Genomic DNA, 21,526 nt, shown 5'->3' on the forward strand with positions numbered 1-21,526 from the left:
TTATCCTGAGTTTCCCTCGTTAATAGCTGCAGACAGATAACAGTGTTATTATCAATATGTCGCTTATTAAGCTGCACGAAAAGATTATCGCGCTCATGCGATGAAAAATAGATCAAGGGTATCTGCTCTTCAAAGACGGTTTGCGATTACGTATAACAAAGTTAACAATCCAGCAGACTCACGAATCGCAGTGATTGTTATGATGATAAATATTCCTGACAAAGTATTATAATTATAGAAGAGAAAGCAACAAAAAATATTAATTTAATAAAAATCGCGCTTAATCATCCAATAACCATTATAATTACGTATAGAAATAATTGATACAATGCTCGATTAAAAGAGTTTTTAATGAGAGAAAACAGTTTTGTTAAATAAGTTCTTAAAGCACTACTGTTAAAGATGCAACGAAATATCTAAACATAAACTAAATTATTGTACCGCTATAATTAAGATCAATATATATAGATATAGAGATAAAATAATTGTTGGAAATTATCACGAAAAAGATTCCAAATTATTGGCTTTCTCTTCTGTTCTGCGTATAAAATATTGCGTATTATAATATAACATCACACGAATGTCCACGTTTGTATCATTGTATAATTAATTATACACCTTTCGTGGGAAAGATTTTAATGTTGAAATCAACAGCTCAAAGTTCGCGAAAGTGGACGAATCATGTTACCGGTCAGGTCAAAAAAGATAGCGATTATTGCCGGCGCATTGTGAATGAGCAAGCAGAAAATTTCAACTCTTAACGAGGTTTTTTTTTTGTTTTGCCAAGCGACAGGAGATATAATTTCTCCGGTGTGTTTCGCACGATTTCTTCGCCCGTAGGCCACGCAACAGTTGCGCTGTCGAAAAAAAACGGATACGGTGACGCTTTCGAGTGAGGCATTATGCAATTCCCCTCTGTAACATTTATTTAACAAAAGTATTCTAGTCTATATACAACAACGTAATTAGAGGTCGGAAGAAACTATTACAACACCCTCGATTGGATCGCGCTTAATCATCCGCGTCTAAAATGCGCTTTCTCTAAAACAAAGATTAATTAACTAAAATATGCTACGGCAACTACTGACAACATTAAGAATATTGTGCGTATTCAAACAAACTCGAGTGCAATTGTTCAAAGTTACCTTTGCGCCGCGTCTTCTTTTGCAAACATTTTAAAATTTATAAAAATTCTTGTTTTTATAATCAATTTTTTCGTACGTTTATGACAATTTCTAATTTCCTGATAAATATGACCGAATTTACTTGTACATTACTATTTATTATAAAATAAAAAGAAATATAAAATAAAGAGCCAAAATGTATAGTTATCAACAAGTTTTTAAATAAACTTCGTATATCAATTTATGATTTTATAGTAGAAATAAGAAATGTCTTGTTGTTTATATAATTAAACGAAAAATACGTCGGCCCCAATTATTTACGCTCTACGTAATAGTACAGCCTATGCTCTGGATCCTTTATAAACTTGGCCTGTAATAACGGCTTCCGCGCGCGCTTTTGTTCCACGTCTTCCTTCTTTTCTTTTTCGTTTGCCTCTTTGCTGTTATTTCGCTCCTTCCAGTCTTCAGTTCTCCTCCTATTCGATACACTCTCAGTTCTTTCGTTGGCTCGATTTCTTTCTCGATTCGGTGGAATATTCTGTATTAAGCTGCGTACTGCGTAGATCTGAAACCACAAACTTTCATGAATGAACTATGAATGAGTTTATTGAACGTACATATAATTATATATGTATTCATATAGTTAATTTTAATTTAAGTCATTTCATACTTAATTTATGACATTATAAATGATATTACTTCGCGCCTAAAACATGATATTTGTATGAGACATTATTTTTGTATTATATATTTTACAGATTATAGATAAATAACTTGATCTCACGTTTCTAAAGTTCTAATATATTTTGTATCGTAATGCTATTCTTCGTTCTTGTCCATTCTTAATTTAAATAAAATACATTGTCCGAAAAAATATAAGAAAAAATTCGTGCCTTAGTAATCGTAATTTTTTGAAATCCAAGACATAGAGGACATCATATGTCTGGAGCCATATTCGGCCAGCTGAACCGTCCTGTCGTGCGGTGACAAACTTACTTCTGAAGGTATCCCAAAGCCACTGTCGTCATTATCATTCTCATCGTTAACGATCCCGTCGTAAGTGCCAAAATCATTTATCTTCTTAACTTCCTCTTTTTTCATCCCAAAACGTCCGAAAACGTTATCTCTACTTTTATCCTGAGGTTTATCTAATATCACTGATTTTTTAATCTCATCTCCATTAACAAACTTAACTTCATAATTTTCTTCCTTGTCCTCTGGCTTTATTAATTCTTTTTTATTATCTGAATCTTTATTATTACCACCCCGATTATTATTAATCTTTCTGCGTCTCACTTTGATTCTCTTCACTGGCTCTTTTCGAGCAGACGTCATACTCGTCTTCATAGAATCGAAGCTCTCTGTTTCGTTCGGATAGGTGGTCTTCGTAACGATTTTCTCCTTCGAGACTCTCGATCGATGCTCGACCGTTCGTGTTTTCGGAGTCGAAGTTTCTACCTGAAAATTATCAGCTTTGGTTGTTTTAGCTGCAGTCTTATCAGCAAAATCCGATCTATTTGTCGTCTCGTCTTTCTTTGAATATCTTTTTCGAATGGGTATAAAAACTGATTTTTTCGAGCCAAAATCGATGCTCGCCGAAGGCGACGTTGTTGTCGAAGGTTCAGGTTTTCTACGTCGTCTTTTGGTGGGCTTAGTAACAGACTCGGCAGATGCATTATCGAGGGAAATCGTAAAGTTGTTCTTCGATATTTTTCGTCGACGTTTTTTACGTTGTTTAGTCGCGGAAGGAACTTCCTTCATTCCATCAGATAACTGACTCGGATGGCTGCTTGTTACTTCTGTCAACAATTCTGGGTCGTCTAAATCACCTTTGTTTAATTTTAGATATCCCACAGGTCCTTCTTCCTTTTCTTCATTAATAATTTCTTCGCTCCCGAGTTTTTTCGAATTAAAACGCGAATTATTTGTCACGTTTTTGTCAACTTGAGAGATTTTTCTTCTTACTTTCTTTCTTCTCGGCGGCTGCGTGATATCTTCGGGCACGAGCATTCCTCTGGAGATTCCTCTACCTGAAGAAGGCGATGATTTCCGCCCGAACGAAGGCGAGCGATTTTCGATCTCTTTTGAAGCTTTTCTTTCGGTTTCATCGTCTTCTTCCAGAAACTTTGTGATGGATCTGCTGATTTCACGCGCGCTGGACGGCTTTGCGCCGCTGGAACTGTATCTGCTGCTGTATTTCGGAAACGGCACGGTCGGCACGTGCTCGGTACTAGATTCTTGGCTGTCATCAATATTCCTGCGCGAAATATCGCGTCTAGTATTCATCCTGTAAATTTTGGAAGGAACATTATACTTCTCCCAAGGATAAGTGGTACTCCAAGGATAAGTGGGCCTTTCATATCTCCTGGATTCGGATTCTTCTTCGTCTTCATCGTCGAAAAACCGCGCCCTGGCTTTCTTTCGTTCTCTTGCCAATCTGTCTCTCCTTTCCCAAGGATATTCGTATCTGTCAAGATGGTGCAGCCATTTGTATTTGTCTTCTTTATTTTTTTTGTCGGCATGCCAAGGAAATACGTAATCTTCGCTCGTTTCCTCTCTCTCCTCCTCGGGACTGTTCTCCTCACTTTCGTTTTCAAGCTTTGACTTATATCTTGAAAATGGGAAAGGTTTATAGAATGTCGTCGTCTCGGAGTGTTCGTCATTCTCGTCGTTTTCAATCAACGACGGCCGCCTCGGATATGTAAAAAATGTCTGGTCCTTGTTCGAACTTTTCTCTTCCTTCGATGAAAGTTCCTCGGAATCGTTGTTTTCTGAGAATAATTTCGTCGGCGTTTCAACCTGTTCTTCAATTTTCTCGGAAGAATTATTATCCCATGGATTTGCCACATTTCCGGGATAATCAGTTTCTTCCTCCTGCTTCTCTTCGCTGTCTTCAGATTTGTCATTCATGTTTGCGCGATACTTACTCGATGGCGTTGTCGCTTCCTCGGAAAATGTTTCCGCGTATCCCGGTGGATCAGACTCCAAGTACTGTCGCAAATTCTGGACTTCCTTCGAGCTCCGAGGATTCGTCGTGGAACCGTCCTCGTCGACATTCTCGTGAACCTGATATGTGTTGGTCGTACTTTCCTCCTCGTCCTCCTCAAAGAATTTTTCTTCAGATTCCGTATCGCTGTTTTCGATCTTTTCTACTTCTGGATGGTCGTCCTTTTTATTAAAAATCATTCGTTGTACAGCGGATTCTTCTGCGTGATAAACCTCGGTTGTACTACTTTCTCTATCTTCTATTAATGACATTGCACTTTCGATTCTTGAAATGCTCTCAGTTGAATTGATTATCGTAGAATTGTTCTGCCGACCATTGACTGGTCTCTTCTTCCTTTCGATGCTATTATACCGGGGCTCCTTTCGCCTGCTATCTTCATCCACCGTCTTCGAACTCCTGGTAAACTTTCCGAATCCTCTCGTGTCCCACTTGGGCTTCGAGTACTTAATTCGATCTCTGATCGTGTAGACGATTTTCTGAGGTTCACTCTTCAGGTCGCTGCTCGTTGAGTTTCTTCGTTTCTTCTTATCATTAATCTTCAGGATCGTGGACAAACTGCGATCTTGCACGCTAATTGGTCTACTCTCTTCGATTTCCAAATCCAACGGTTCGGTCGTTACATTTATTTTGTTCGTTGCTTTTTCCATCAATTTTACTGTCAACGTATCATTTCCAACGGCATTCTCGACTTCTATAGATCCATTAACTGTCGTATTTTTATTCTCATTAATCGTAGTTTCAGAAGAATTCTTCGCGATATCATCTGTCGTGCTGCGCTTGTTTATCTTGATAGTACGATGATGAGCGATGATTCGAGGAAAGGTCGGAGATCTTATAAGAGACACTCTGTTCTTAGCCAACGGTCTAGGCTTTCTGTAAATCTGTCGGTGGATTAAATACTTCGGAGGAGGTACCAATCCCTTGATCTCCGATGATTTCGTATTATTCATAACGTCAGTAATGTCAGTAACGTCCGGCTTCGACGTACTTTTTTCCTTCGACGTGTCCTCCGCAATTTTTAACGTGTTTTCGCTGCCTGCAGTCACTAGAACCTGCGTGGACGGCGGCAAGGTCGTCATCTCGTAGACCTGGTAAGCGTTTTTCATGTTTCTAATGTTACCCATCACGTCTTCGTATACCTGGTTCTGATAGGAATCGGTTTGATACAACTTCGGTGATGGCGTAGTGGTGGAGATTTTCGGCTTAGACTTTCGATTTTTCATTCTGCGCATAATGTTGGACAGCCTCGTGCCGCGCACAGTGTGAAAATACGCGTTCCTTCCTCTTCCGGTTTGCGGATCGTGTTTGTAATTGACGCGTATCGATTCAAGGGCCTCGTACGGATGAATTCTGTTTCGCCACTGCTGGCGACTGTTGCGTTCCGGTTTTTTCGAAACTTGAGGCACGACGTACTCATCGTTCTCTTCGGGAAGTACCATGATCTTTGAGGCGAACTTCGTGGGATTTAATTCTGTCGGCGGAGTCGGTTCCTCGACCAGTTTCTCGGCGAACAATGGATTGTCGAGGGGATTCTCGTCGAAGTACTTGGCCTTGAAGCAATTCAGTTTGTCTCCAAGACCACGAAGACGCGGTAGATCCTCTGACGGACCTCGTTCGGGATCCGGCTCCTCTTTCTCGGGTAACACTTTGTCCAGATTGGGCTCCACCTCGTCGCACTGCTTGTAAGCGTTTCGAGAATCGTAGAATTCCATTCCGCGTGAGGTCTTCCGTGGTATTATCCTAGGATCGACGACGTATTTCAACGCGGACGCGCTGGGTAAATCCTCGTTATTATAAAAAGGATACTTCTTCAAATCTATAGCGGCTTCCGTCGTCGTCGAAGATTTTATATGATCATCTTCAACAAGTTCTTCGACGTAATCGAAGCTGGGAACTTCAACTTCGACCTTTTTATTTTTCTTCGGTGAAGTCTCGTTATCATTCTCGTTAAAACGCGCGGCAATCTCTTTATCGATGACGTCACCGCTGATTTTCGGAGACTCGTTCAATAGTTCTTCGTGATTTTTTTCATTTACTTTGTCCTGCAAGTTTTTTATCGAATGCGTTTCACTTTTGACGTTCCTTTTCTTTTTTGCCAATTCTACAACATCCGTATCGTTTATTCGCTCATTTTGCTTTGCCGATTGGATCAATATTGGTCCTTTCTTATCTATGTTTGAAGTGTCGATTATCGTTTCTCTCGCGTCTTCGACATTTTTCCTTTCACCGTTAGCGACAGTGCTATTTTTGTTCCTGGATGTTCCGCTCTCGTCTCCTTTCGATCTCGCGGGGAATGCGAGTTTTATAGCGTCTGGAACATCGGTCAATGTATCGATTACTCTCGGACTCGACAACTTTCCTTCCGATCTATCAATTACCCTATCAAACGAAGTTTTATCTTGTTGCGCCGATTTATTGTCATTAGTCATACCATTGTTTGCCGCTGCTTTCACATCAATATCCGTAGCGTTACTACCGCCGTCACGAAATTCACCTTCGTCGGATCTTTTTCTCCGGGATCGCGTTCTCCAACTCGCTTCAGGATTTAAAGGGAAATATTTAAACGGGTTATCTCGCCGTTGATGCTGTTTGCCACCGAGATGAGAATGATGATTGTCATTCTGCTTATTGCCACGGTAATTGGCGTAATTACTCGCCAATGGTAGCGGCGGTGGCAATAGTTTCGTGGTCGGAAATGAATTTTTACGATAGATTGGATACGCCGGCTGAACGTGGGCGAAGGGATCGAAACGATACGGTAATTTAACCGGTTGAGAACGATGTTGATTTTGCAATTCGCTTCTCCAGTTAGCTTCCGGAGACGATACACTTTCGGTGGACACGGTCGAACGATTTATCGCCGAAGGATGATCCGTTAAGATGATCGAATAAGCGGCTCGTTGAACCGGCAGCCTTCTCGGGGTAAGATCTTCTGGAAAAACGATCTTTTTTTCCTTCGGGAAAGACTGGGTTTCTTGCTTATTCTTAATGTAACTCAGCATCTTATTGTACTTTGCATTCAGCCCATCGCGAATTTTCTTGTTCTCATTTTCTTCTTTGGAAGATGATGGAATTTGTTGATCAGGTGACTGAGTGACGGATTTAACAGGTTTCTTATCACGAGACGGTTTTGCAGGAGCCAGAACTTTATATTTGAGCTTATTTCTGGCAACGGCAATGTTGCTATTGTCGAGAACAGGGCCGAGGAAAGGGTTTACATGGTAATCGGTTATTCGCGCGTAAGCTTCCTGAGTAAAATTGAGTGTCATTACGGCTGGAGTGCTACTGGACACAGTAGCGTCAAGAAGAGTAGTCGAAGATGAGTATTCTACGCCTTCAGGTCTTAACGATGGCACGCTGGTGAACGTTGCAACTGTGGACGTAGTTATCACGTTGTTGACGTAGTCGACACCATCGCTTTGCCCAAGTAGATGACGACTGTGCGTTTGAGCGGAGGTTGGACCGAATTCCACCGGATCGGAGAACAAATTTCGCGAACGGAAGCTGCGCGGATCGAGGAATGTCGAGGGCGACGTCACGGTCTCCTCCTTCGTCACTAAAAGATACGGACCGTGACCGTCAATGGTCGCGACTGCGATCGGCGTTCGCGCTTCCTGTTGCGGATTCATGGTTGTCGAGTTCGATACTAGCGTGGACGACTCGGTGATCGATGGACCTTGCCTCGCCTTGAAGTAATCCCAGAAGAGCTGGCTGTAACTAGGTGTCGTCGGCTCGTCTTGTTGGAACGAAGCTGTTGTAATCGGAGCGACGTAGCGTAGGGTTGTCTCGTCAATGGAGTATATCTGCGAGTTCGGAGAATTTGTTACAAAACCGTGGGGACTTGCTGGCGTTTCAACATCAATTAAACTTGCTTTTTCGAATGGAAGCACGGTCGTCTCGTAATTCTCAGGCTGGAGCTTCTTCTTTTGTTTCAATTTGCGTTTCGACGGCTTTGTTCTTTTACTTACATCATCATTTTTTCCATTTCGCAACTTGGATTTTTTCTTCTTTGTCTTGACAGCTTTATTCTCGTGTTTTATATTATCTTTAACCTGAGATTCCTCTAATTCCGAGCTTTCAACCTTGATATCGTTGCGAAGTTTCGATTCTTGTGCATTTTGATATGTTTTCGAACTTCTCTCGGCCTCTTCAGCATCTTTCTCTATGTCCTCTTCCAGTTTCTGGATATTATTCTCAGCAACGAATTTGGGATCTATTTCAGATCCTTCCAAGCTATTCCTGTCGTGTCCTATCAGATTATCTTTATCATCTGTCCCATCAAACTTTCTATTTTCCTGCAAATGATCTTCATAGTCTTCTTCATATTCCTTGAATTCATCGGGCACTAAGTTCTTGTTTTTCCCTTCATTCTTCTTATCGCTTGAAGAATTTTCTCCGCTTTTCTTTCGATCGTGAAGCTTGCGTGCGTGTCCTTCGTGAAAATCGGCGTCCCTGACGTGTCCCGCGTGGTCGTACGCCGAATCCTCGTATCCCTCTTCGGTGTAGACCGTATTAACCTTCGAATTGGTGACGACCTCCTTCAATCTAGCCGCGTTACGCCTCTCTTCGTCCGTCTCCGCGCTTTCGATCGCCTGTTGCTGTGGCAATCTCTTCACAACGTGGCTGCCTCGAACTTGAGCGTGCAGCTTCGTCGGCACGAAGTCGAGAGGGATGTCTTTTTCAGGCGGCGGCTTCGCCCAGATTCCAGGAGCTACGTATTTTGGTTGAGTAGGCACGTCTCTAGCCTCTTCATGTTCCGAATATGGTATCACATGGTCTGGAGACTCTTCTGAGTCGTTGTCTTCCGTGTGTTCGTTATACTGATAAGATGGCCGCGCGAATCGATTCAGAAAATTCGTTTCTGAAGAATCGAGTATTTCTTCCGCTTGTACACTCGTTGAAATTGGTAAATAGGTTGTAGAATCTTGATAGATCGATGTCGTAGTGTTCAAGGGCTGCAACCCGGAGTGATCTGTAACTTTGTCAACATCGGAGCCGATGTCGATCGTAGTGGTGATTGCGTAGAGATTCTGACTCGATGATGACACGTCATGGATGCTGGCGATCGTCAAAAGAAAAATCATAATTAGATTATAGGCTTCTCGTTGTTGCTCCATTTCTCTGGCTTGTTCTTCGCTTCATAGCACTATCGAGATGAGAAAATATTGTTCAATATGTAATTAACAGTGGCCATTAAAGTACACTTTTCAGTACGCACATCTTATCACAATTATTATGTTGAATAATAGTATTAAAATATTTAACATTAAAGTTCAAATATTAGAAATATATATTACAAAATTGTAAGTATATTATAATATTTGAAAAGAGATATTATATTAAACACGAATTGTATCAGTTTAAGATCGAATATAGAACGACACTGAATATCGAATTCGCTTCTCGAATATAACAACGAATTGCAGTTCAGACTCTTCACAGCGGAGGAAGAAAACACACTGTTACGTTACTCGGCTTGCGGAGAACGCGGATTCTATGAACGGCAGGTGACGCTTATCAATTTGCGTTCGTCGCGACAAAGGAGAGAAAATCGCGTTTTACGCACGAGCCGTCGACGTGATTTCTAATCATCTTTGATCGAGGTCTTTCATCAAACTGACCGGCGCTACGGGCCGCATGGCCTAATTTATATTTTCCAGCCATCTGAAAGGCGAGGTAGGGTGAAAAACGTTGGAACAACTAGAGACCCTGCTCCGCGAAGCGTGCAGATCCGATCGTTCAACGATTCTGTCACTCTCGATTGGATTCGTTCGCCAGGCCGTTTCACCCAGACGCCTCTCTTCTCCGGTTCGCGTATTAGAAACTCCGACGTATAGCTCCACAGTATCCTATAATTACTATGCGCTCATACCCTTAATTTTACGGCGCAATCACGAGCGCCTCGTAAAAGATGCGCGAGAAGAGGAGCGCGCGCGTCGTTAATCGAGCAAAGTGTGCCGCTATTAACGCGAAGTGGAAGGATGAGGCGCATGAAAAGCACGAGGCATAAAGATGTACCATGAGAATATCCAACAGGACGAGCATACAGCATAGCGCGATTTACTTCATTCAGTCAGCTGTGAACGGTTCGTTTCGCCGGCTGCGCTCCACTCGTCTCGGCACGGCGATTGTGCCGTGTCTTTCCGCGTTGGGCCGCGAAGCGTGTCGCTCGAGCTACGGGACTTTCTTCGCTTCGTATTTGTAATTCCGATACGATCTTTGTTTGTATGAAAACATTACAAACCTGTGTTAATATAAAGACAGCTCGAATTACCGGATCAGACTTTGTTTACACTAAAATATATATCTTTTCTTATAACATTCAACGATTAATTTAATCTGTAATTATTTTATATTTGGAATATAGCTTAATGAAAAAATCATTTTTTATGTATTTTATCTCCGAAAACATAATTAAGTTATATTAAAACAATTATTAAAATGCAATGCAACTATTATTTTGACATTAAAACAAGTGGAATTTTTTATAATCATATATTTAAATGTCTTAGCGTTAAAAGCTAATTCTTTAATTTGTAACTGAGCATCAGTCGAATAATTTTACAATTGCGCAAACCGAGTCGATTGTAGTAAACGATACTATTTCATCATCAATTTTTAGTCTCGATGGCGCAATATAATGTTTTAAAACGAGAATGTCATTTCACGCACGTTGCTCTATCATAAGATTCATAAGAACAAGGTGTACGTAATAAGTGTGTATGCATTTAACTATTTTAGTAAGACTGTTTTAGTATTATCTACTTTTAAAACACTTTCCCGACATTTACAGTATAATATATGTTCTGTGCCATATATCGTCTCTTTGTTGAAAACTTTTAAATAGACAGCGCGTTTTAATTTATATATGTATAACATAAAAGACTTATAAAATCTTAGACAAACACGTTCCTGTGAATTTTAGAATGGATTAATAGAAATCAAACCACGACAACAATAAAACAGATTTGATTCTTTCCTGTTTCTACTCTGTTAGTACGCACCTTGTAGAGAAGTCTTTACAAAACACACTGCGAAAAATTTAGCTTTCTCCATTTGTACGAAGATGCGGTTGGACCATATTAGAATCTTTTTTAGATTTTGCACAAAATAAAAATCTCAATTCACTGTGAAAAATCGAATGTTCAGTCACCCTGGCATGACAGCGTGCTGTACAGGAAAAAGGAAAAAGTTTTGGACTTCCGATACATGAAATGTGAAATTGCATTCACAGATCATTGATCGAAGTTACGGCAAATAAACTGTGATCGTGTACATTTCATGTTAATAGCGTTTGGCATTGCTTGTATCACGAATAAAATTTCGAATACTTTCTCTTTCCGGCTACGAAATACACAATTGAATCAGCCTACGTCAAACAAATAGATGTTAAGATTAAAATAGAACAATCTAAGAATACTTTATTGGTGATACAAAATACAATCATATATCGTAAACTCCTTAAGCATAATTTATAAATAATTCATAGGGAGAGGTAACGATTAATAAATATTAGATCAAGACGAACATGTCCAAAAGTCCAAAAAGAAAATGAAACGATCATTGCATCTGCCCATTTTGGCCATAATATTCTAACAACTATTCTGGATGTGTCTTCTCGTTTTTACTAGACAAAGAATTTTTTAAGTGATATCCGAATAAAAATTTATCACCTACTATATCTTTGCGTCACTTAATTAAGTGATGAAGAAAAACTAATTATTTAAATTCTTATGACAATATAAAATGTCTTGTAAGATATTTAAATGTCAAATTAAATGTAGTCTAGTCTTTACTTATAATTTTAATTAAATTTCGGATCTTTCTTTTTCTCTTTTGTTTGAACTCGACTCGAAAAAGCCTTAGAAAGGCACGTAAACAATAAGCATGTTACCGCACGGAACACGGTATTCCTCTAGGAAATAATACTCTCTCACGGTCGTAAATATTAATGTACGAAACGCGAATCTCACGAAATATATGATTTGGAATCTTTATTAAAGTAGGATGTCAGGTACTCCGAAGAAAGAACACTACGATCTAAGATATCATCGGCTTCCACGCGTTGTCGCTTTGAACCGGTGCCGGCTGGGTAGCAAGTTGCGGTTCCGCGGATTGCAGCATGGAAGCCTCCGGCTTGAAAAAGTCTATGATTGGGTGATAGTTATAATTGATTCTCCTCTGCGGCTCCTGGTATTCGTCGTCGAAGCCTCCGTTCTGCAATCTCGTGGCATCCACGTCCTGGTCGTACGGCTGACTGTATCTAAAAGATTATTTCTTAGCTCCAGACAATTCTAATAAATTTTCAACCATAAGATTAATTTAAACTTTACAATTTTTTAATTTTAATTTTTTAAAGATTAATTTCAGCTTAAAAAATTACCCTTAAATTCTAAAATAAAAATTGACGTTTCTCATCAAAACCTAGATATTATAATCTGACAATTATTTCTCTAAAAAGATATTTTGTAAAAAGGTATGTTAGAAAATACTGAATTGATATATTAAACATAATTATATTGCACGTTACTCACCGGTTGGTCGTGTTGTTGCGGGAAGTTTCCGTGTAATCTTCATGGGCGGTGGATTCTCGTCTGAAAGGTGGCCTGTTGAGTCGGGTAGGCCTGCTCTTGGTCAATGGACCTTTGTAGCCCGGTGCTCGCGTGTTGGGCGCGTGCTGTTGCGGCAATTTGTCGTATGGCCGCGGGATCGATGGGGGCTTCTTCGGTCTAGTTCTAGTATTAGTAAAGCTGGGCCTACTCGTTGGACTGATCTCCAGCACCGGCTTCTTGTTGCTGGACCCTGAGGGAAACGAGCCTGATTCACTGATGTCGTTTAATGTTGTGGGTGACGGCGAATAATTCTGAAGTAAAGTACCGTGGATGGAATCGTAGTTTAAGGTGGGAGTGTACTTGGTAATGTGATTGAGGACGACGGGCTTGTTGAGATCCTGAAAATCGTCCTTCTGATCGTTGATCGTCGCGAAATCCGCGCCTGGAAACGTCTCCTTGGGCTTCGTTGGGGGATCCTTCTGATGCGGTGGGAAAATCTCGGCGTAGCCGTGCACGTGGCAGCTGCAGCAGGTCGGAACTTTGAATATGTCCATGTGTAGTCCCAGTTTCTGGTCCCAAGTCAGCAGTCTGTGATAGTTGTAGATTTGCACGCAGGAGGAACGATAGTTTTCGGAGATAAACGAGCAACTTGACTGTGGATTGCTATGAAAGTAACATTAAATGTTATTAAAATGTTATTTAATATTATTAAAAAATAGAAAAATATACATTAAAAATAAAATAATTTATTATTATAAAATATCTTTTTTGTGTATCTTTTTCTTTAGTATATCATCATAAAGAGAAATCATATGTATACATTAACTTTAATGTGTAATTAATGTTTCATAATTCTTTACTGCAGGTTATATTTTAAGATAATGATTTATAAAATATATATTCTTAATATTCTCTGATCAGATAGCCTTCATTTAGCCGGTTCAAATGGGATATTACGTAAATTGATAATTAATGCCCAAATAAATTGCTCTCCCTTCTTTGAATAAAATAAGTATTGGTTGTCATACTTACGAACATTTCTCCAGTCGTATCGTCTGGGTGTGTTCACCTGTATTTATTATATATTTCCATACTCCGGAAGCAGCTCTCGCTAATTGCGGGCGAGCATATTTGACAGTTGATGGACAAGTGAAACCCTCCTCCACGTTGTCGAAGGGATTGTCAAATCGTCTGAAAGCAAAAATATGCAATAAGTAGTAAAAATAATTTTTTACCTTAATCACTCTTAATCACTTTTATTTATAATTTATGTTAACCAAATTTGTTAAAATATAAAACGTGCAAGGAAATAATTTTTAGATGTTTCAAATTATTCACGCGCATTATTTTCTATTTATTTAAAATCAATAGAAATTTAAAATTAAAATATGTTAATATAAAATTTGGTATTTTTCAAGAGATGAGAAGAAATACCGGTATTTTTTTTTACCTTTTAATCTCATTGCTCTCGTATCTGTTCTCATATTTATTATCCAACGGTAGGGCGCTCGGCAATTTTTCTTCCGCGCTTCCGTCTTGCGCCTTGTAATCGGTCAACAATGCGGATACCATTTCCTTATTGGACCTTAAACTTCTTATTATCGCCTCGCTAGAAAGTTAAGACCGTTATTAATGCTTTTTCGCAAAAGCGAATAATACCGATATTTTCTCCAACGTGGAAAATTTCTTTTATGCATTTCGCTACTTATTCGAAAGACTAAGAATAATGTAAACTCAAGTAATGAAAATTTTAGAGAAATTTAGCAAGAAATACTAACAAATTGATATTGCAATTGCTCAATGCAATAGCTCTGTAATAAGTCAGTTAATGCAAATAAATATAATTTGCAAAAAGGTAACTTAACAAATTTAAAAAACAATTTTCAGAATTCTGTAATAATACACTTTGACTGTGCTCTACCAATTAAGTGTTGTCGTATACGGTCAATGCTTTATTTGTCTTTACAATTCGGTCACCGTTATTTTAATAATACTCTCGAGAAGAGGGGAGATGCGGAAAGTGAAAACCGCCGGCATGCCAATTAAGACGGACCGGGAGATTTTAATCTCGGCCGTATGCAAATTGCCGCGTAACAATATTCGTCATTAATTCAATGCCGAAACGAAAGTTCAGGGCAGACTCACTGCGGATAATCGCTGGCCTCGAGACACACCGTCTTTGTGAAGAAAGTGCATTCGTTTTCCGTGGGTCTCCTCTTCGGCTCGCTCGGCCGTTTAGACGGCCGCATGACGGGCGGCCTCGGTAAACCTGCGGAAATCATCAACGATCTGTCTCGGACCGTGCCACTTTTATCCGGCGCGATAAATTCACGATTGTCGATTACCGTAGAAAAACTGACCTGTGTAAACATTCCGCCTGTTCGGAAATGACGGTCTCACGGGTCGCAAAGGTTTGACGAACACGGGTCGCCGTCGCTCTTGAGGCCTTACTAGCCGCAGCTCTTGAGCCTGTAATTCGGACAACTTGTTTATGAAAGTTCTTATTATCATATTATTACGTTATATCAGATTTAAAAGATCTTTTCAAAGATCCACCGCCATCTCCCTTTTTTAACTAATTAATAACAATATACATATGATAAACATTACCTAATTTGTCAGTTATTAATTCTAACGAGGTACGATAAATTTAAAATTGCACCTTAGCGTGCGAACATTAAATTTGCGGTATATTCTTTGTAATTATAAACGCCTATAGGTATTGTCTGTGTGCACTGACCTTAATGATCGTTTACTTAAGTATACTTAAGAGGTATATCGTTTACACCGAGTGCGCTCTATGTATCATGCGTATAAAAGCGCCACAGATTGAAATTGCATTAGATTTATTAATGTGACAATTAAATATAATACAGAATTCTATACTGAAATAAACGAATGTATTGTCAATTGAAATAATAATGAAGTGCTTCTACTTAAAATCAGATTTTTATCTTATTCCGATCACTCTCTATAGAGAAGCTCATTCATTGTAATACCGTCGCCGCTTATCTATTCTCACGCAGAATAAATCAACATCCGCCTATATCCGTTCAAGTCGCTCGCTAATTAATGTCCGGAATGGAAAGTCGTTCTTTCACGCGATATATCTGACGGTATAGTAACCGCGACACCACCACTCACGAGATTCAAGAGATGGTCCTTGCGACGCCGACGAGTCGTCGTAATAAAATATGTCGAACACGTGAAAGTACTTGCATAAAAGGCGTTGCTTAAAGGCCGCCGCTATACAAGTGAAATCATACGATGCGCCCGTTCTAAATCCGAGAATGGCGCAATCTAAGCATATGCTGAATGAAGATTCGAATGTTATTTTCCTTTTAGTGTACTATATATGACATAAACCGGAGGTAAATTCAATATCCGGCAAAGTTACGAGAAAAAACACTTACAAGATTAATAATTTCCAACATACATGTGTATGCTGATATCGTATAATAAGATCGATTGATAAAATTTAGATAAATAATCTATCTATAAAAAATATACGAAATTTCGCATATAATAGAACTTTTAAAATATATAAAAATAATTTATACATATATAAAAATATATAAAATTATTTTTAATATATTTAATATATTTAAAATGTGTTAAAATAATCAAATAATGTAAGGATTTTCAATTACGATTCAATCTCGCAGTCGGAAGTAAAAATAAATGATTCATCGATCTAGAATCTGCATAAAAGTAATCAACGATCTATATAATCATATTTATGTTGCAGATACCAATCTAGACATCAACTTGGTAGTTTAGAAATCACTGTAAAGCTCGAATTTATTAGTGATTGCATGTATATAAAAACTGATATTTACGGACATCGCGCCGTGAGAAACTCGACTGCCGGGGAAAATATGCATATTTATTAACCGCTGGGATAAATCTCGTTGAAATTTACGACAAGTGGACACGTCAAACTCGACTTTCTACCGTTTTCAGATTATAGTGGGAAAAAGTCGACGCGATAGATCATTGCGTGCGCGCGCATCACATAAAGATAATATTATTTTTTTATCTGCACGCGTTTTAACTCACCTCGGGTAATGCTTCGGGCATCTCGTCACTATCCTCCTCCTCCTCGCTCTCCTCGGAGTCGGAATCGTTGGATATGATCTTCGCTATGGCCATACTGCTCGGTAGCATCAATTCCCTACTCGCGTTTTCTCTGTTTCCGCCGCCGACAAGAGACTGGACTGCCTCGAGTGGCGGTGAGATCGTGTCATTATTGGATATTTTCGTGGAGATTAGCGTAGCCAGCTTTTGTGGCGGCGACGTGCTACGTATTTTTGGTATTACCTCGCCGATTTGTTCCCGCTTGTCCGGCATCGCCTAGAAAAGACAAAAAGAAGATTAGTTTTATTTAGAAGACACGTATTCTGCGAATGATATCTTATTTTATCGATTAATTTTACGGCGATTTAAATAAAATAATTTATAATATACCAAAATATGTATAATGCTGTTTATTCAATCGAGTATAATATCTATAAAGGTTTATTTCTGAATCAGCAACTGTCAGGTTGCCTGTGCCACAAATTTTCTTCATATTTCTATAGAGATTTCTATCTTATGTTTTACACAATTTATATCTCATGAAAAATAAAAGAAGCGATATTAAATAAATGTCATTCGAAAGTTTTCTATGCAAACGTGCTCACTCACGGATGCCATTACTTCTCGTACTTTAGTCGTTCTGTTTTTGACGTCCTCGTCACTGAGTTTGAGGGACGTCGATATCTTCTCCTGAACTTTCTCGCCATCATCGACATTGCTGACATTGTTTTTCTTCTCGGCATGGATTGGAGACAGTAGCACGACTGTCTAGAAAATGAAACAAAAAGTTACACGTCGCATATTGCGATATACAATTTTCATAATTGCTGTGGATAATATTATTAGATAATTTAGTAATTACATCTTGTAAAGCATTATATGCAACGTATTAATAAATCTGGGACTAAATTATGCATTATTACGTTGTTACCTGCCTAATTAATTGTCAGAAGTGTTAAATGGATGTTATCTAAATCTTATTAATACGGTAAATTATAATTAACCGTTAGCTAGGAAATCGTGGTTGCGAATCAAAATATAAATTTTCATAAGCGAATTAAATAGTATGTTAATTAACTTCTGATAACGCTAATTAGTGAGCGTCGCGCGCGAGACGCTGATTTAATTGAATCGCGAGTGAAAACGACGCGCGTGGTTCAGCGAGGAGACAATAAAATGCAACTTCCGGAAAGAACAATCGTAACGAGCGTGCAAAGCCGCTATACATAGCCGCGAGTGAACTGCAAGGAAGCGTAAATTACGTTACACGTATCTCTTGTTTGCCAAGAACGTGGACCGATTATCGCGCAAGAGATCTCTCTCTTCTTCTTCTTTTTTTTTTACGAAGAGGAAGTCTGTCCGAAGAAACGTCGGCTGCGCGTTTACGTTCGTTACACCGGAAGCGCAGTGGTTGCAATGAGCTTTCGCAGGATGCAAGAGATCGCAGTGCGATTCTGCGCAATCGTCGAAAAGGGAGCTTCTTAACATCCCGTCGCGAAAGTATATCCCTTATGCAGGTTCAATGACTTGGTAAATATGAGACTTCACCTGATAATTTCAATATGTAATTTATACGTATATCATTTTTGCCAAGAGTTGGATTTAGTGAAAGTAAATGACCGTAAGTTTCAATTAAGCTGACTCTTGGCAACCTGTAATTGAACTTGATAAATTTATTCTCGAATTTCATTATTTTCAACTAAACGAGTTAATTATCATAAATAAGAGATAATTATATCGAAAGCTAGTCATTAGCCGTGAACGTAGATTTATATCCGGCGTATTCATAAATGGGAGCTAGAATTATTGGTGCTCAAGTTTCATCAGTGTTAATAGATTGGATCGTTATTCTTATGTTTAACGCTTATTAATTTCTTATTGCGCTCTAACAATTAATGGAACCGCTTCATATATGCGAAATCTCTTCTCGATACTCTAATAAAGACAACTTAGTTTCGCTAAAATGCAATCGAGCTCGGAACAACAATGCAGGATGCATGCATGAGAATGCCATTAACCATGATACATCACGCGATGCAGCATATGCGCCTGCAACCCCAAAACAATCCATTTCTCAGCTTGAACATGAATGCCTCGATTGTTACCTAGTCATTAAAAATGTATTCTTCTTTTTAATTTGGTGAAATGTGTGTGAAGATACGTCGAACAGTACTCATTTGTAAGCAAATTTATAAAAGTTGAAAATTACCAGAGAAAGGGAGAAAGGGAGAAAGGGAGAATTAATCTTTAAATTTTTATCAAGGATCGAGCTATTTCTTGCTCCCACTCATTATTAAAATAAAGAATCTAGATCTAAAAATAAAAAAAATATATATAAAGACAATAATATTTAATTATGTTTAGTTGATTCTTTTTTATTATAATATCTTCTTACATGCTTCTTTAACACAATCCTGTTAACATTAAAAACCTATCATGCCGTAATTTTATAATTAATGTAACGACTCAATAATCGTCGAGGCAAACAGATGATTTCACTGGATTCAATTGGATTCAATGGATTCTCCGACAATAAACAAAATCGCGTGACTGCGTTTGAGCATTTCATGACGGCTATTTCAAGTCAATTTTCATATTTATCGCGTTAATGAAGAGCCTTTCGAGAATTCTCGCGCGAGAGCAAACTCGATATTCCAATATACAGGTGCGAAGCATCTATTACTTTTCCTCACTTTAACGAGCGGCTGGATCAAGGTCGCGACAAACGTTGTTTCACTTTGGACCAGGTAAACTGACGCAGAGAGCATCACGCGGTCAGTAAACTGAAGGAATGAGGAACTTCATTCATTCGGCAAAAACAGGAAATAAAACTTTCTTTGAAAGCGCGATTCAAGAATTAACAGCTGATAAAATTAATTACTTTTTAATTCAGTTATTGATAAAAAAAATAATAATAGCACCGTGATTATTTTTTAAATAATTAGCTTAAATACTGAAGAAGAAAAAATTTAGATATTTTGTGTACATAAAAATATTATAAAGATTCCCCTCGTCCATTCGTTTTGAACAGTTATAGTGCGATTAGATAAGCATTAAAAATCTTAAAGCTAAAAATTATGATAGAATTAGCAGCGGTTAACAATAAAAGGATCAGAAGAAAGACAAAAAATTTTACTATTTTTAACCAGCCGCAAAAATTAAAACTATATATTACCGAAAGAATAATTAATCTTACCAACAACACCCAGTACGACTGTCCTATCCTCATCCTATCGAACCACTAAGACTCATCAACAGTTTCAGTATGAACTGATTTACAATTATCACAGATTCCACTGTCACTCTACCACTGCAATTATTTATCAATCTCTCAGCACTATCATGGAGCAATATCATTAAACACTCAATTGTATTCGCGCAGATTGCGCTCGCGGAACCTCTTTGACGATTGACTGATCAAACCACGAAATACGAAAGATCTCCGTTCTAGAGAGACTTCTCGGTACCGAGGTCCGTTCGCCAAAACCACCTGCTGCCGATCTGCTCTTTGAACTGGCGCAAAACATCAGCTCTCTCGTAGGTGGTAGGAGATGAAGAGCCTCCCCGCATGGTCCACGTGGGGATAATGTAGGAACACGGGATCTCCTCCTCGTGCAGCCGTGACCGAGAAAACCGGACCGCCGCCGGGTTGGTGGATAAGCGTGTCGTACCGAAGAGAAGGAAGAAGTCGGCCAGCCGAGCTCCTCCTCTCCGTCCGTGCGAGAGAGCGCGGGCTTTACTCTCGGTCAATAGATTACACAGCATCGCACACTTGTATTACGGTATACACGGTATTCAAGGTTCATCGCACTTTCTTCCATCTAGTTATTTTCTCATTAATTTAAGTATCTTCCCTAAAAGATGTTGGGATCCCGATAGCTTTTGTGGCAATAAACTTTCGAAGATTTCATAAATTAAATTTTATTTAATTTAAAACGAACTTTCTTCCTCAACAAAATATAATCAATTTTTTATTTAAACATTCGTTATATAAAGATACTCAAAGTTTTGAAAAAAAAAACAATTTTCTCTAAAAAATCGACTTTAAATTGGTCAAAGAATTAAGTTGAAGGAAATAAGAAGAACATAGGACACCATGTATACTATCGCTATACCCATTAGGTTAACAGATGATCAACACGCTGTTCCTTCTGTGATTGCTGTTCCGGATCTCGTAGTCTCGTACTTTCGATGTGACACTCTATTGTGTCGAGAAAGTTTTTCTTCTCGATCGATCATAACGATTTTTTTGTCGCGTGCGTGAAGCAGGTGACTCTATAAATCTATAAACAGAATGTCTTTGGCAGCCTATATACTGATAGAAAGTCCGAGTTTTTTCTCATTAATTTTGGACAATCGTTCCTTAATGTGTATGCATTTTAAATTAAAATTAGAATATTAGTATATTTTTTTAAATATTTTTCTAATCAATTAAGAATCAATGGACTCTTGTGTAGTATTCTGGTAAAGTACGTGATAAATAAAAGATCACTTAAAGTTATTTTTAAAAAATGTTAAAATTGCGATAGACAAAAAAAATATAGGCACTTTTACTTGTTACTCGAAAGCTATTTGAATTGTCACGCATGATTCAACTCGAGGTACATGGCGCTTTCGCGAAAACGTGTTTTTATTATTATAAAATATCACGCTTGGCTGGCTACTTAGGTACTCATCTCGTTTAGAAAATGGCATATCGTCGAAAGAAATTAATCGGCATAAGCGCCGTAATGAATTAACGAATATAGTTATTTTCTCTTGCCGTT

The 21,526-nt window shown here is 38.6% G+C and overlaps 2 protein-coding genes across 2 annotated transcripts; both read right to left on the reverse strand.

Moving 5' to 3' along the window:
* Nucleotides 1-1,437: 1,437 nt before the first annotated feature.
* Nucleotides 1,438-9,248, reverse strand: LOC139777918 (uncharacterized). The gene is made up of 2 exons (XM_071715607.1): nucleotides 2,121-9,248; nucleotides 1,438-1,689 (listed from the first exon to the last, which is right to left on the reverse strand). Exons 1-2 carry the CDS (start codon nucleotides 9,246-9,248, stop codon nucleotides 1,438-1,440), a joined length of 7,380 nt encoding a protein of 2,459 aa, XP_071571708.1.
* Nucleotides 9,249-11,291: 2,043 nt separating this feature from the next.
* Nt1 (Neurotrophin 1) lies at nucleotides 11,292-20,487 on the reverse strand. The gene is made up of 10 exons (XM_071715611.1): nucleotides 19,957-20,487; nucleotides 17,391-17,528; nucleotides 16,743-17,036; nucleotides 15,044-15,152; nucleotides 14,829-14,952; nucleotides 14,134-14,292; nucleotides 13,716-13,874; nucleotides 13,009-13,346; nucleotides 12,666-12,933; nucleotides 11,292-12,394 (listed from the first exon to the last, which is right to left on the reverse strand). Exons 1-10 carry the CDS (start codon nucleotides 19,987-19,989, stop codon nucleotides 12,172-12,174), a joined length of 1,845 nt encoding a protein of 614 aa, XP_071571712.1. The 5' UTR covers nucleotides 19,990-20,487; the 3' UTR covers nucleotides 11,292-12,171.
* Nucleotides 20,488-21,526: the final 1,039 nt, after the last annotated feature.

This window comes from Temnothorax nylanderi, unplaced genomic scaffold (genome assembly GCF_030848795.1).
Source record: "Temnothorax nylanderi isolate EJ_2023f unplaced genomic scaffold, tnyl_v1.0 TNYL_tig0168_pilon, whole genome shotgun sequence".
Classification (NCBI taxonomy): Eukaryota; Metazoa; Arthropoda; class Insecta; order Hymenoptera; family Formicidae; genus Temnothorax; species Temnothorax nylanderi.

Excerpts from the sequence above, each read along its gene's own strand:
- LOC139777918 (XM_071715607.1), bottom strand. The coding sequence starts at position 9,248 with ATGGAGCAACAACGAGAAGCCTATAATCTAATTATGATTTTTCTTTTG. Across the intron at positions 1,690-2,120 it reads GCTTTGGGATACCTTCAGAA|ATCTACGCAGTACGCAGCTT; the intron begins GTAAGTTTGTCA and ends TTGTGGTTTCAG.
- Nt1 (XM_071715611.1), bottom strand. The coding sequence starts at position 19,989 with ATGAGGATAGGACAGTCGTACTGGGTGTTGTTG. Across the intron at positions 17,037-17,390 it reads TCAAAAACAGAACGACTAAA|GCGATGCCGGACAAGCGGGA; the intron begins GTACGAGAAGTA and ends TGTCTTTTCTAG. Across the intron at positions 14,953-15,043 it reads CAGGCGGAATGTTTACACAG|GTTTACCGAGGCCGCCCGTC; the intron begins GTCAGTTTTTCT and ends TGATTTCCGCAG.